We start from the raw sequence: 14,065 nt of genomic DNA, 5'->3' as shown, positions 1-14,065 counted from the left end.
ATGATTCTTGCCAATGCTCATCTACATAGAACTCTGGTGGATCAAGGAAGCTCGGCTGACCTCTTGTTTAAACCAGCATTTGACAAGTTGGGATTGGACGAGAAAGAGCTAAGAGCCTACCCCGACACCCTCTTTGGATTAGGGGACACTCCCATTAAGACGCTGGATTTCATTTTCCTATACACAACTTTTGGAAAGGGGATAAAATCCAAAACCTTAGGCATCGACTTTATTATTGTCGATGTAGCTTTTGCCTACAATGCTCTGATAGGCAGAACAACCTTAAATCGGCTGGGAGCAGTGGTTTCTACACCCCACCTCTGTATGAAGTTTCCAACACCGGAAGAGATTGCCATCATCAGAGGAGACCAAAAGCTGGCAAGAAAGTGTTACAATGAAAGCCTGAACCTAAGAGGTAAAAGCAAGGAAGTTAATGCCATTAAGCTCGGAGGTGTCCGAGTTAAGGAAGAGTTACGACCACAGCTTGGAGGAAAAACCGAAAAGTTATAGACCGGACAAGAGGTCGAAAAGAATACCAACATAGAGGCCAATTTAACGGAAGAACTGAAGCAGAAGCTGACACAGCTCCTACAAGAAAATTCCGATCTTTTCGCCTGGAAAGCTTCCGACATGCCTGGGATAGATCCCTAACTCATGTCACATAGATTGGCTGTTCATCTGGGATCCCGACCTGTCCAACAAAAAAGACGGAAGCTAGAATTTGAACGTTCTCAAGTGGTCGAAGAGCAAGTGCAAGCCCTGCTAGAGGCAGGCTTTATTAGAAAAGTCAAGTATCTGGCTTGGCTGGCAAACGTGGTGTTGGTAAAAAAACAGAATGGCAAATGGAGGATGTGCGTTGACTACACCAACCTCAACAAGGCATGCCCTAAAGTCCCATATCATCTGCCAAGTATTGATACCCTAGTGGATTCCAGCTTAGGGTATCGATACTTGTCATTCATGGATGCTTACTCGGGATATAATCAAATTTTGATGTATAAGCCAGACCAAGAAAAGACATCGTTCATTACGCCCAGAGAAAATTATTGCTACGTGGTCATGCCATTTGAATTAAAGAATGCAGGGGCCACATATCAAAGGCTGATGAATAAGGTGTTCTCATCTCACTTGGGAGAGTTGATGGAGGTGTATGTAGACGACATGCTAGTAAAAACCAAGGATGACGCCAGCCTTTTGAACGATCTCTCCCAAATCTTCCACACTATAAGATTGCACGGGATTAGACTAAATCCCGACAAGTGCACCTTTGCAGTAGAGGCTGGAAAGTTTCTAGGATTTATGCTAACACAAAGAGGAATTGAAGCTAACCCCGACAAGAGTAAAGCGGTCCTAGAAATGAAGAGATCGACCTGCTTAAAGGAAGTCCAGTAGCTAAACGGCCGACTTGCAGCTCTATCCAAATTCTTGGCAGGATCAGCATTAAGATCCCTACCACTTTTTTCTCTACTAAGAAAAGGATGACAGTTCGAATGGACTCCTGAATGCGAAGAGGCATTCCAAGAGTTCAAAAGGTACCTGAGCCAACCTCCCATTCTTTCCCGGCCAAAGGCAGAGGAAGAACTCGTATTATACTTAGCTGTCGCCGAGAAGGCTGTGGTGTCAGCATTAATACGGGAAGATGAGGTCGGACAACATCCTGTCTACTTTACAAGCAAGGTGTTACAAGGCCCTGAACTAAAATATAAAAAACTTGAAAAGTTCGCATATGCCTTGATAGTATCATCTAGAAAGCCTCGACTTTATTTTCAATCTCACACCATAAGAATTCGGACAAACCAGCCCATGAAGCAAATCCTTCAGAAAACAGATATTGCGGAAAGAATAGTTCAATGGGCTATAGAGTTATCCGAGTTCGACTTGAAGTACGAAACTCAGATAGCAATAAAAGCCCAATGCTTTACCGACTTCATAGCCGAATACACAGGAGACCAAGAGGAGGCCCCACAACCTGGGAATTGTACGTGGATGGCTCCTCCAACAAAGTCGGAAGCGGTGCAGGCATACTACTGGTCAATGAAAAAGGAACTCAAATAGAAGTCTCCTTGAAGTTTGAATTTTCGGCTACCAACAATCAGGCAGAATATGAAGTCCTGATTGCCGGGCTAAAGCTAACCCATGAAGTCGGAGCAGCCAAAGTAGTAGTCCTCAGTGACTCCCAAGTGGTGACTTCCCAAATCAATGGAGAGTATCAGGCCAAAGACCAAAATATGAAAAGGTACTTAGAAAAAACTAGGGAGTATCTTGGGCGATTCCTTGAAACTGAAGTGAGACACATAACTAGGGAACTTAACAGCAGAGGAGACACCCTCTCCAAGTTAGCAAGTACCAAACCAGGGAAAAACAATAGAAGTCTGATTCAAGAAACTCTCCAAGAACCCTCAGTCACGAAGGCAGAAACCAAGCTAGACGTTTTAGAAATCTCCGGATTGGACTTCGGATGGATGACTCCCCTGGTCGAATACTTAAAATTCGACATCCTACCGGAAGAACAAAAAGAGGCCAAGATCCGGAGGGAAGCACAGAACTACACAATAGTGAGGAATGTCCTTTACTGAATGAAGTACATGGTGGAATTTGTGGAAATCATCTGGGAGCAAGATCTTTAGCCAGAAAGGTCATACAAGCTGGATTCTTTTGGCCGACCTTGCAAAAAGACACTGCCGACTTCGCAAGGAAGTGTCAACCATGCCAGATGCATGCAAATTTTCACGTCGCTCCCCAGAAGAACTTATTAGTATAACTTTTCCGCAGCCCTTTGCAAAGTGGGGACTGGATCTACTCGGGACTTTCCCCCAAGTGCCTGAACAAGTAAAATACTTTATAGTGGGAATAGATTACTTCACAAAATGGATTGAAACAGAACCTTTAGCCACCATCATGGCACAGAGAAGTTGGAAGTTTCTTTACAAGAATATCATTATTAGGTTTGGAGTCTCCCACTCCATCACCACGGATAATGGTACTCAATTTATCGACTCTACATTCAAGAACCTGGTGGCCAGTATGAAGATAAAATACCAATTCACCTCGGTAGAACATCCTCAAGCAAATGGACAAGCCGAGGTAGCCAACAAAGTTATACTGGCAGGGCATAAGAAAAGACTTCAATAGGCAAATGGAGCTTGGGCTGAAGAGCTTCCTCAAGTATTGTGGGCCTACCAAACTACACCTCATTCTACTACTGGAGAGACACCCTTTCGACTTGCTTATGGCACAGAAGCCATGATTCCTATTGAAGTGAACGAGCAAAGCCCTAGGGTGAGATTCTACGACGAGGTCGATAACGTTCAAGCTCACAAAGAAGAACTTGAGTTGCTCCCAAAAGTCCGAGAACAAGCCCAGATAAGGGAAGCAGCACTAAAGCAAAGGATGATGAATAGATACAATAAAAAAGTCATTCGAAGAAGCTTCGCCCCAGACGATTTAGTTCTAATCCAAAATGACATCAAGGGACCCTACAAGATAGTTGAGGTCTTAGGAAAAGGATACTATAAGGTGTCCGACCTAGGTGGATCCGAGCTTCCTAGGTCATGGCACGCCTGCAATATGAAGAGATATTACAGCTAGAATCGAACTTTGCTCCCTAATGTACTCTTTTTCCCGACTTCATGGTTTTTTCCCAAAAAATGAGTTTTTCCTGAAGGGGGTCTTAACGAGGCATCAAAGCGAGGGCTATGGGCAGAAAATTCATTCCCTTAGTAGCAAAAGCACACTAATGAAACCACATTTCATTAGTAATAACATCTCTTTTTTATCTCTTTATTTTTTCTCTCTAAAGTTTTCATTTACCATTACTACGATATGCATTGACTTAAGCTCAAAAAAGCGCAAAAATCTATTGACCGACCTACATGGTCGGCGAGATGAAGCGACGAGGTGCAAGTCACTGTAAAGAGGTTATAAAGGCCAATCGTGACAAGCTCGAACATAATATAGCTAACGACTTACAAGTCGGAAAGCCCGAGTAGAATAAAATGCATCGCAAAAATAACCTAAGTTACGATTCAATAAGTAAAGCAAAGTTGAACGTATAAGATTACGTTAATGGATAGCAAAGAGATACGAAATTCCCTTAGAGGGACCAAAGATAAGAGTTCTTTCGCAAAAACCTTACCAGGACAAAAGAGTACTTAACGAAAGGTTTTATTCTAGATCCACTGGATAATAACAAAATTATCTGACTTAGATAATAGAAAATCCATTTAACGAAAATCTCTCTCAGAAAAGTTTTGGAAACCCAAATCAGTGGGGACCTCCCACAAAAAAAGCTTTCAAAACAAAAGTTTCGTCAAATGGCAAAGAAACAACATCGTAGTTATAATAAACTACTTTTTTAAAAGTCTTATCCAAAAAGGACCAACATTAAAAGTCGTTGTTTAAAGACCCTATAAAAAGGACCAAATGTCAAGAACCATCAAAATATAAAAACGAATAAATTGTTTAAGAAAAGGACCCACAAGTCGGGCCTTAATAGCTTTCATCACTTAGGACCAAGGAAGGGGTTCGAATCATCACCAGGAAGGGAGGTCGGAACTTCGTCTGCAGAAGTCGGATGGGTCGGAGGAATCTTTTCAGCATCAGGAGCGGGAATCACCTCAGAAACAGAGGAAGAAGACTGCATATCAACCTCACGAGGAGGGGATTTAGCTATGTGCTGCCCCTCCGTCTTCAACTCAGAATCCGTAGCAGGGCGAGGAGGAGATACTATGGCACCATCAATAACGACTTTGTCACGGTGCAAAGGCGACAGATCCAAGTCGGGGGCCAAAACTCGAACTTGCTCTTTCAGCACCTCAAACATCACTTCAGTCCCCTCAGCAACGGACTCCTCCAGCTCCTGGTATCCCTCTCTGAGCTTGTCCAGTTCCTCCTTCAATTCTATTTTATCCGAAAAAAGGCAAACATAATTCTATTCGGCTTTCTCCTTTAAACTCTCAGCCATGGCACATTGGCCCATCAACTTCTTCTCCCTCTCCCGAGACTGGGCAAGCTCTTCCTTCAGCCTATCATTCTCCTCCTGCAGCCTTTTCTCATCCTCTTGATACATGACAATCCTCCCTTGGAGATCCTCCAAAGACTTTTGAGTAGCGCTCAATGGAGTTTTGTCAAAAATATCAAGAAGGGAGGTGTAGACCCCAGCAGTCCAGATTCCTCCTCGGATTAAAATCTGGAGATAATTTCGGATAGCAGCATCATCCATAGAAATTTGGCTATAGGAAAGGATGTGCTTCCTAGTAAACTTAAGACCATCAAAGCCTGCCTCCCCAACATTAGAGGCATTGGCTTCCGAGGTCTTACGTTTCTTTGAACTAGGTTCTGAGGAGGGAGGAGCTGGAGGGGTAGCCACAAAAGGAGGAGGGGGAGGAGGGGGAGTAGGGAGATTTATCGACTTGGCCTTACCAATAGAAATAGCCCAGCATCCGACATCCGAGGAGAAGAGGTAGTGGATGTCCCACCTTCCTACAACTGGGCAGCTCGGGCCCGAGCATTTCTCTTTGCCTCCTGTACCTTCTGGTAAGCTGCCACCCCGCTTTTCTTCATTTTTTCTGGAAAGAATAAAGTAAAAAGAATTAGCACACAAGTCGGTTATGAGCAAACAAGATTAACACAAGTCGGAAATAATTGAAATTGGTTACAAAAAGCAAAAGCTACCTAGTTTAGTCCGGACAAAGCTTGGAGAGCCAAGAAGAAATTTCTTGGTGTCCAGGTTTGGAACCCGCCCCCAAGCCTCTCGGAAAAACTCAACAACAGCCTCCTCTACCTCATCCAAGTCCACTAGACCATATTTCTCCATAGGAGAGGTTTCTACCTAATATAAAGAAAATCGGGGCTCATTGTCTTCATCTAGGAAAAAAGGGTAGTGGCCTTCAACAGCTTGGACTTTGAAAAAGAAGTTTTTAAAATCAAGAAAAGATTCATCAAAGATGGAAAAAACTTTCTGACTTTGGATAGCTCGGAAAGACACCCACTGTTGTTTATTATTCAAAGCACTAAAGGGCTTTGTCAAGTGAAAAAGATAGAAAAAGACCTTTAGAGAAATCGGAAAGTCAAGCTCTTGGTTGACAAGTCGGTAAATTTTCAAAAAATCCCAGGAATTAGGGTGGAGTTGGGTAGGAGCTACTCAGCAGTGGGACAAAACCTCCATCTCAAAATCAGAAAAAAGGGAAGGTAACCCCCAAACGGGTGAAAAGACAATCATACATGAAAATGAAATGAGGGTCAGACTTAGTAAGCCTCCCACAGCAAACTCTATCCTCTGTGTCTGGGGCTACTAACTCATACTTAGGTTCATCAGCTTCAAGACTACAAACCCTATGATGTTTCCTAAGTTCAATTATAAAAACATCATCTACTAGGAAACGTTCAGATAAAACGGAAGAATCTATCCATTGCAACAAAGGCTCAGGAATACGTGAAGACATTTTCAAAAGTGGGGAAGGAATGATAAAAACCTACATTGGTATAAACAAAAAGAAACCATCAACAAACAGGGTTCTGGAGATAAGGCAGCTTGTCCAAAGCAGATAAGGAAAACAGTCAATAAAAGAAACGATTTTTTAACACAAATTCCCAAAAGTTTCTCACTACAAACAACAAATATGCGTCAAGGATATACTCAAAACCCCCCCCCCCCTTCCGGCATACTATATTCCAAGTAGAAAGAAAGAAAATACGAAAAGAACAATAAAGGAGAGCCAGAGAAGGAAGAACTAACGTTATTTGTAGAGTTACAGGAACCCTAGAGACGAAGCGTGAAAACGAGGCAACCACAAACAGAAAGTTAAAAAAGATTTGAGTAAACGAAAAGAACAGAGAAAGAAAATTTCGAAAAGAAGACAAAAGAAAAGAAAAAGAGGAGGGAAAGGCATTTATAAGATACTAGGGGCATAACTGTAAAACGACGCAATCATTAAAAGAACGCGCCGTTACCAATGTAACTGCCCCCCACGTGTAAATGCAAAAGCCAAATGGACGCAACGCTTGATTAGACGCGACGGTTGAAAAAATTCAAAATCACGTTTGTTTCAAAATCACGTCGGTTTTCCGACTTAAAAAGGAATATCGACTTAAATATCCCCGAAATTCAACTAATACCCGAATCCAACTCATAACCAAAGAGATCGGACTCGAGTAGGGGCACTGTTCATACCCTGGCCCAAAGCGACGGCCAAACCCAATTAAGTTCAAAAAGGCCCAATCCAAAGGGTTGGCCTTCGCTGATCCATCCGACCTCTTCAAAGAGGTCAGGCTCGACATGAGCTGGCAAGTGACACTTATTCAAATAAGTAACTGCCTCCTTGAATCTCTCGCCCACTTCTAGAAGAGAGATCCCAACAACACTAAGATAAAGGGACGATTATCCACCGTCAGAAGTGGAACTACTTCAACGGTGGTTACCATCACCTATAAATACACTGAAGCACTCAGATAAAACTAAGTTCCAATACTCTAAACCTGCTTACCTCATTTGTTAACTTAAGCATCGGAGTGTCTTTGCAGATACCACCCCCCATTCTTTCACATACACAACTCAAACGACGGCTTCCAGACGTAAATCAAGTCGGAGATCACCCTCCTCTAGCGCTTGAGCCTCACAAACAAGCCCAACCACCATCCGGTTCTAGATAAGTCCCGGAACAATACATAATATTTTTATACATAAATAGTTATTCTTCTTTTACATTAATTTAACATTATAATATAATTAAGGGCAATTTACTTAAATAAATAAAGTGAAGGAGGAATTTACCCAATTATACATTTTTGAATACCAAGACGCAAATGCATTTTTCATAATTCTATAGAAACCGCTACTGGTAGTAACGGATTAGGGGAGAACATAAACCGTTGCTGGCAGCCGCTGTTTATATGTATTGGTGGCATAACAGAAACTGCTGCCTATAGCGATTTCTGTTATGCCACCAATACACGTAAACTGCGGACTACCCGCTGCAGTTTATGTTCTCCCTTAATCCGCTACTATCAGTAGCAGTTTCTATAGAATTATGAAAAAATGCATCTACGGTCTTGGTATTCAGAAATGTGTAATTGTGTAAATTCCTCCTCCACTTTGTTTATTTAAGTAAATTGTCCTATAATTAAAGAAGAGGGAAAATATAACAAAATACATAATAAATAATTATCAAACAATATGAAATAATGTTTTTATATTAAAAAATGATAGAATTTTCTTGCATGAAATGTGTGATATAATAAGCACTACTCAATAATAATTAATAAAATGACATTTCAAAAGTGATATCAATTAATATAATACAATTAGATAACCAATAATTATAAAACATTATTCAGTCAACAGATACATATGTAGATTTTATATCTTGCATTTAAACTACAAAATCAATATTCTTAAAAATCAGTATATTCAAATTAGAATCAAAATCTTATAAAAGATAAACAAAATGAAATCTTAAACAAAACTAAATTAACAAAAGCAAAATCAGGAACAAAAACATAACCCAACACAAGAAACTGATGTGCCTCTGCTCCCCCTTCTTCTCGTTTCCTACCCCTTTGAAGCACATCCCCAAATTTATTCATACTTTTAGTTGTGTATGGGATCAATATGCGATGCGTTTAGAAGGTGTTTTGTTAGCAATGAGTTATTTTGGATGTGACTAAGTTTCGGATGTGTTTAAAAGACATTTTGTTGGCTGCGACTTATATTTGGATGTGCTACGAGATACGTGTTTATATTTGAGGGATGAGTTGTTACGTTTGAAAATAAAGTAAACTACAAAATTAAAGAAAATGAGCTTCAGAAAAGATAAGGAAGAACAATTTTTAAAAAAGAACAATTTTTAAAAAAATAATATGTGAGGATATATAAAAACATTATGAAGTAAGAAATTGTGAAGGGAGATTAGGAGTGCCAATAGAAAGAAAATGACATAAGAGGGTTCGCACCAGTATGATATAAAAAGAACAAAAATGAAAATTAATTTGATTAATAAAATAAATTAAAAGAATTCAAACACATCTGACTGGGACAACAAATGAAGAAAATTACTAACAAAATAAGAAGAAATAGCGTATGCAAAGAATATAGGAGAACAAAGCAGTGATACTAATGAAAGATAAGAAAAAATGAAAAAAAAATACTTTGGTTAATAAAATAAACTAGAAGGGAAAAAAATTCTCGGAATTTGAAGAAGACTATTACCGAGAAAATGAGAAGATATGACTTCACCAGGAATGGGGAGAGCCGGAGAACTCATTGAGAAAGGAACAAATTTGAATGTTTATTAGCTAAAAATTAGTAAAATAGATATATAAAATTAATATAATTACGAAAGCAGTTATAGGACTTGTTTGGATGAACTTCTAAAAAAAGATCTTTTTTTGAGTTATAAGATCTTATGAAAAAGTAAAAATAATTTTATGTTTGAATATCTCATGCAAAAATATCTTTTTATCTATCAATTATATTTGGATATAATAATATAAAAATATTTTTTTGTTTATTTATTACATGAAAAACATCTTTTTTAAAGGAAAAAAGATCTTTTAAAAAAAAGATGTAAATTACAGCTTCTCAAAAAAATGTTTTTCTAATTTTTCTAGTACTTTTACTTTTACTACTTAAAATTTGCCAAACACGCTAAAAAATAAAAAAAAATTATTAAAATAAATTTTTTTTATCAAAATAATGACGCCCAAGCAAACACATAATTTACTTTTAAATTATAATAACTGATTAATGCTTAAAAAGTATTGGCTAAATAACATTTTTCTAATTCATAAGGGTCAGATTTTTTTTTAGTTGCTTATCCTTAAAAAAAGGTTTCTCTTAGGCCTTACTAAACTACACGGAGACAGCATTATAAGTTTCAATTTGCCAAATCTGAAAGCCAACCCCACCAGGCCACCACCATTCATCACATCCATATACCAATCACAATAATTATGATTATAAAAAATGCATTTCCATATTAAAATTAATCACTAAAATTAATTATTAATATAGTTATATATAAATATATATTATTTAATTTATTTTTAATAAATATTTATATTTTAATATATATTTTATATTAATAATTAATTTTAGTGTATAATTAATATGATTGTATAATTATTAATAATTAACTGTTTAAAAGTATAATTCCAAAAATAAATTAATTTCCCAAAAATAACAAAAGCAGAAAAGGAGAAGATTGTGAATTAGAAGCGACGCCTTCTACCTTCTCACAATCCCCAAGCAGGTACCAACCATTATTAATTTATAATTCTGATTAAAGAAGAAGGGGAAAAAAATTGATTGAGATGAAGTACGCTAATTGTTAAGCAAAATCAATATACAGGTATATAGACAATTACATTGGATCCGAAAAGAAAGGAAGAAGTAAACCAATCTAGTAATTACTTTAGGAGAATAACAATAAAAATGCAGAAAAGCAAAATACGAAAGGGCCAAAATAAGAAAAAAACTAGTGAGAGGGAAAGGTTGCTACAATGGCATTGGCACCACCCACCAATGTCACATTCAAGAGTCACAGAGTGGAGAAGACACCAACCGAATCCCACGCGCAGTAACTCTCACTCTCACCCTTTGCTGGCATTGTCTTTCCACTATCCACCACATGAATCTTGCCAGCTCACCTCACACCAAAACGACGTCGTCTTTACCCGAACCGCAACCAACCTCCTCCTCCGCGCCCGAAACGCTTTTTACGTTGGCGGATGCGTAGCGCGTGGAGAAGTTGCGTACGTCAGGGTCGTCGTGAAAATCACCGTTTTGCCCCTCGTCGAAGTTGAGGGCGTAGCTGAGTGGGTCGTACTGGTAGTTTGCGGCGACGCGCTTGGATGCGCGGTTGTTGTTGCGATTGAAGGTCCTGCGAATGAAGGTCTTCCATCTAGGACCGGCGAGGAGCTCAGACCACTCGCGGAGCTTCTTGAATGCCCGGAGGCCGCGGGACCACCAGTGGTCGGCGGCGGTGGGAGGAGGGGCGCGGGGGGAGGAGTTGTCGGACCAGGAGGCTGTACGGACGCGCTGCCACCATGAGGCGGAGCGTCGGCGCGGCGCGAAGCAGGGGAAGCAGGATGAGCGGGAAGTGGCTTGGGCTGTGGGTGTGGAGGAGGATTCAAGTTCCAGTTCCATGGACGAAATCTTCTTATCTTGTATTATATATATCACAGTGGCTATGAATCAATAATTCAATATATATGATGAGTGTGTTGTTGGTTTTGTTTTTGTGTGTAGAAAGTGGTTGCAACGGGATGTGGAGAAAGGGAGAGGGTGGAGTATGAGTTTGGAGGGTTATAAACTTATAATTTATAAATGGGAGAGTGATTCGTCGATGGATGGTGAGGTGGGCTCAGTTGAGTTGGCTTCGCTGGTGCCTCCCTGTTTTTGCTTAATTTAATCCCCAATCCAATTGTAATTTTGTAACGGAAATACCTACTATTAAGTGCTACTCACTTGCACGGTACATGGGCCCGGCTCATACACGAGTTTAATTAGATTAAAAATTATTAATTATATATTAAAAATAATAATTGAATTAATCAGTATAAATAATTAAATATATATTATTTAATTTATATTTTATAATCTGATGTCTAATTTTTGTTACACTTAACATAATTAACATACAAATGAAACTGAACTTAAATATTTTATCATTTTTACGTTAAATATATGAATTTGATTTGAAATAAATTTGGTAAAATTGAATAGATATGATATATAATTTATTCCGAGAGTTACCTAAAACGTTGACTTCTTTGGTGCTAAGGTACCGCCTGTCCGAGTTCTTCGTGAGAAGGTTGGGGGTAGTACCTGTAAGAGACTCCGATACTTAAATTAACAAGGGCTTTAAGCAGGATTTTAATAGATTAGAAGAGTTAAATCTCAGAGTGGTCCATGAACTTGCACCCGAGCTTTAAAGTCGTCCCTAAACTTGCATTGGCCCCAATATTGTCCCCGAATTTAACAAACATAACTCACGGTCGTTCCTGAAGTATTTTCCGATGACGGAAAGATGACTTCGATTGACGGATGCCACGCTGGAAGCCAGGCTTGACTTCCAAAACGACCTCGTTTTTAATTTAGCGCCCAAATTGCATTGAAACGTCGTCGTTAGTGTATACAGAGGGAATTTAACGTGCAGTGACTACTTTTCTCTCAATCCAACACAGTCTCTTCCTCTTCTCCTTATTTTCTTCAATGGAGCCACTTTGAGAGGGATTTTCGCTGGCCTTCTCTCTCAAGGAAAGCAAGCATATTCTGATTATCTTATCTTTATCGCACACATAGTGGTTTGACGGGAAGCATCTTGATTGTTAGAGGTAACTAAAATAGAAAAGAGAAACAAAATAGCTACCGTCCACTCCTCTGTTCTTCTTGATCATCGCTTTTTCTACATTGTTAAGTCGATATATATTCATTCGTTTATCGTTTTCTTATGTGGTGTTTTTTGAAAATTTTTGTTAGGGTTTTCTTCGTATCTTCTTGTTGCGTTTTTATTGTTTGTTTTTTGCTGTAATGATGGTAGCTATGGTTGTAATGTGCTGAAAATAGAAGTATGCATGTTGTTTATGTATGCAGTTTATGTGTTTTCATGGTGGGTTAGGGACTGGGGTTATTGTGCTTTCCTGGTTGATGGCAATTTTGATGATAATTTGTTATTTGTATATGGGCCTCATAACTATTGTGTGTCACCATGGGGGATCCTTTGTGACGAGTGAAGACGGTGTCGTCTCATACACCAGGGACCATATTTCAGAGATTCCGAAACTTGACCCTAATCGGCTAGATGTCTTTTTCATCAGGAATTACTACAAAGAGCTTAGGTATGATAAGGCGGAACACTGTTGGTGGCTGCTTCCAAACAGACCCCTTAGAGATTGGCCTAAGGAAACTTAATTCTGATGCTGAGCTCCTGGAGATGTGCTTCCTTGCTGAAAGCAACTACGGAGAGGTGCATGTGTACTATGAACATGGGGTATTTATTCCAACGTACTTGGAAGAACCAGCATTCAAAAAGGGCAAGGAGGTGGTGGTTGAAGTCCCTACCCAACCAGTTTTGCTGAGAACAAGACCAAGCTCCAAGGCCATTCCTCCACACCCATTTCCAAGCCCATGTATCAACCATCGTAAAACTACTGAACCCACCCAAGAAGCAACCTCTACCATTCCGAATCCAATTTCTATGGCTGCTACCCCTACCCCACCCAACCAAGACATGGATCATACTCAAGTACCAGCTGCAACCACCAAATCAACCCTAATTCCCAAATCTACCATTCCGAACCCAATTTCTATGGCTGTTATCCCTGCCCCACCCAACCAAGACAAGGATCATACTCAAGTACCAGCTGCAACCACCAAATCAATCCCAATTTTCAAAAGTACTCTAACACCAGTGCCTAAGCCAAAACAGGGTAAGATTTTCCAACCCAAATTGCCCTCAAAGAATGGGACAGAAAAGAAAGGTGTTGCTGCAAAAAAAAAAAACTGCAAAGAAAGGCGAACCAAAAACAACACTGAATAGGAGATATATAACCAGGGGTCTAGCCAAAGGTCATGTGACAAGGCAAATAACTAAGGGCAAGGGAAAGGAAGTTGATACGGTTGTGTTATCAGAATTAGAATCTTCAGACAGTTATGAAAGTGCAGAGGATAGTGCTTACAAGCCCGGAGTTGAGGAGAGTTCCAGTGATGAAGAGGTCACCAGTACAATACTGAAAGATAAGTGGAAATAGGTAAATAGGAAGCATGATAAAAAAAAAAAAGTTAAACTCGGTAAATTGAGGAAGGAGATACTACAAGCTGATGATGGATTAGTACCTGAGGATGATTCAGGTGAAGATGATAAGTTATTTTTTGGACCAACGGAGAATATGTACATGTGAATTTTGGCAACTGAGTGGTATTAATTTAATTGTGATTATTGTTCTTATAGTAAATGTCATTATAGTTACACTTTAGTCGTTGTTCCAATACTTCTTCTGATATTGTAATTGTGGGTGCATTTTATTGATTTGAAACAGGTATGCCCTGTGTCCATGCTTGTGCTGC

At 39.4% G+C, this 14,065-nt stretch overlaps 3 protein-coding genes across 3 annotated transcripts; 1 reads left to right on the top strand and 2 right to left on the bottom strand.

The window, feature by feature from the left end:
• On the top strand, positions 1-510 carry LOC148578019 (uncharacterized). The gene has a single exon (XM_088502938.1). The coding sequence runs from the start codon at positions 1-3 to the stop codon at positions 508-510; it is 510 nt and encodes a 169-aa protein (XP_088359064.1).
• A 3,954-nt stretch (positions 511-4,464) lies between these two features.
• LOC148578018 (uncharacterized) lies at positions 4,465-7,592 on the bottom strand. The gene is made up of 2 exons (XM_088499482.1): positions 7,485-7,592; positions 4,465-5,567 (listed from the first exon to the last, which is right to left on the bottom strand). Exons 1-2 carry the CDS (start codon positions 7,487-7,489, stop codon positions 4,931-4,933), a joined length of 642 nt encoding a protein of 213 aa, XP_088355608.1. The 5' UTR covers positions 7,490-7,592; the 3' UTR covers positions 4,465-4,930.
• Positions 7,593-10,303: 2,711 nt separating this feature from the next.
• Positions 10,304-11,419, bottom strand: LOC107632384 (uncharacterized). Its single transcript, XM_016336072.3, has one exon. The coding sequence runs from the start codon at positions 11,141-11,143 to the stop codon at positions 10,646-10,648; it is 498 nt and encodes a 165-aa protein (XP_016191558.1). The 5' UTR covers positions 11,144-11,419; the 3' UTR covers positions 10,304-10,645.
• Between the last annotated feature and the right edge of the window lie 2,646 nt (positions 11,420-14,065).

This window comes from Arachis ipaensis, chromosome B1 (assembly GCF_059453495.1).
Source record: "Arachis ipaensis isolate K30076 ecotype BB chromosome B1, ASM5945349v1, whole genome shotgun sequence".
In the NCBI taxonomy this organism is placed as follows: Eukaryota; Viridiplantae; Streptophyta; class Magnoliopsida; order Fabales; family Fabaceae; genus Arachis; species Arachis ipaensis.
Note: the sequence above shows the minus strand (reverse complement) of the source record. Positions and strands in the feature narration are given on the sequence as shown.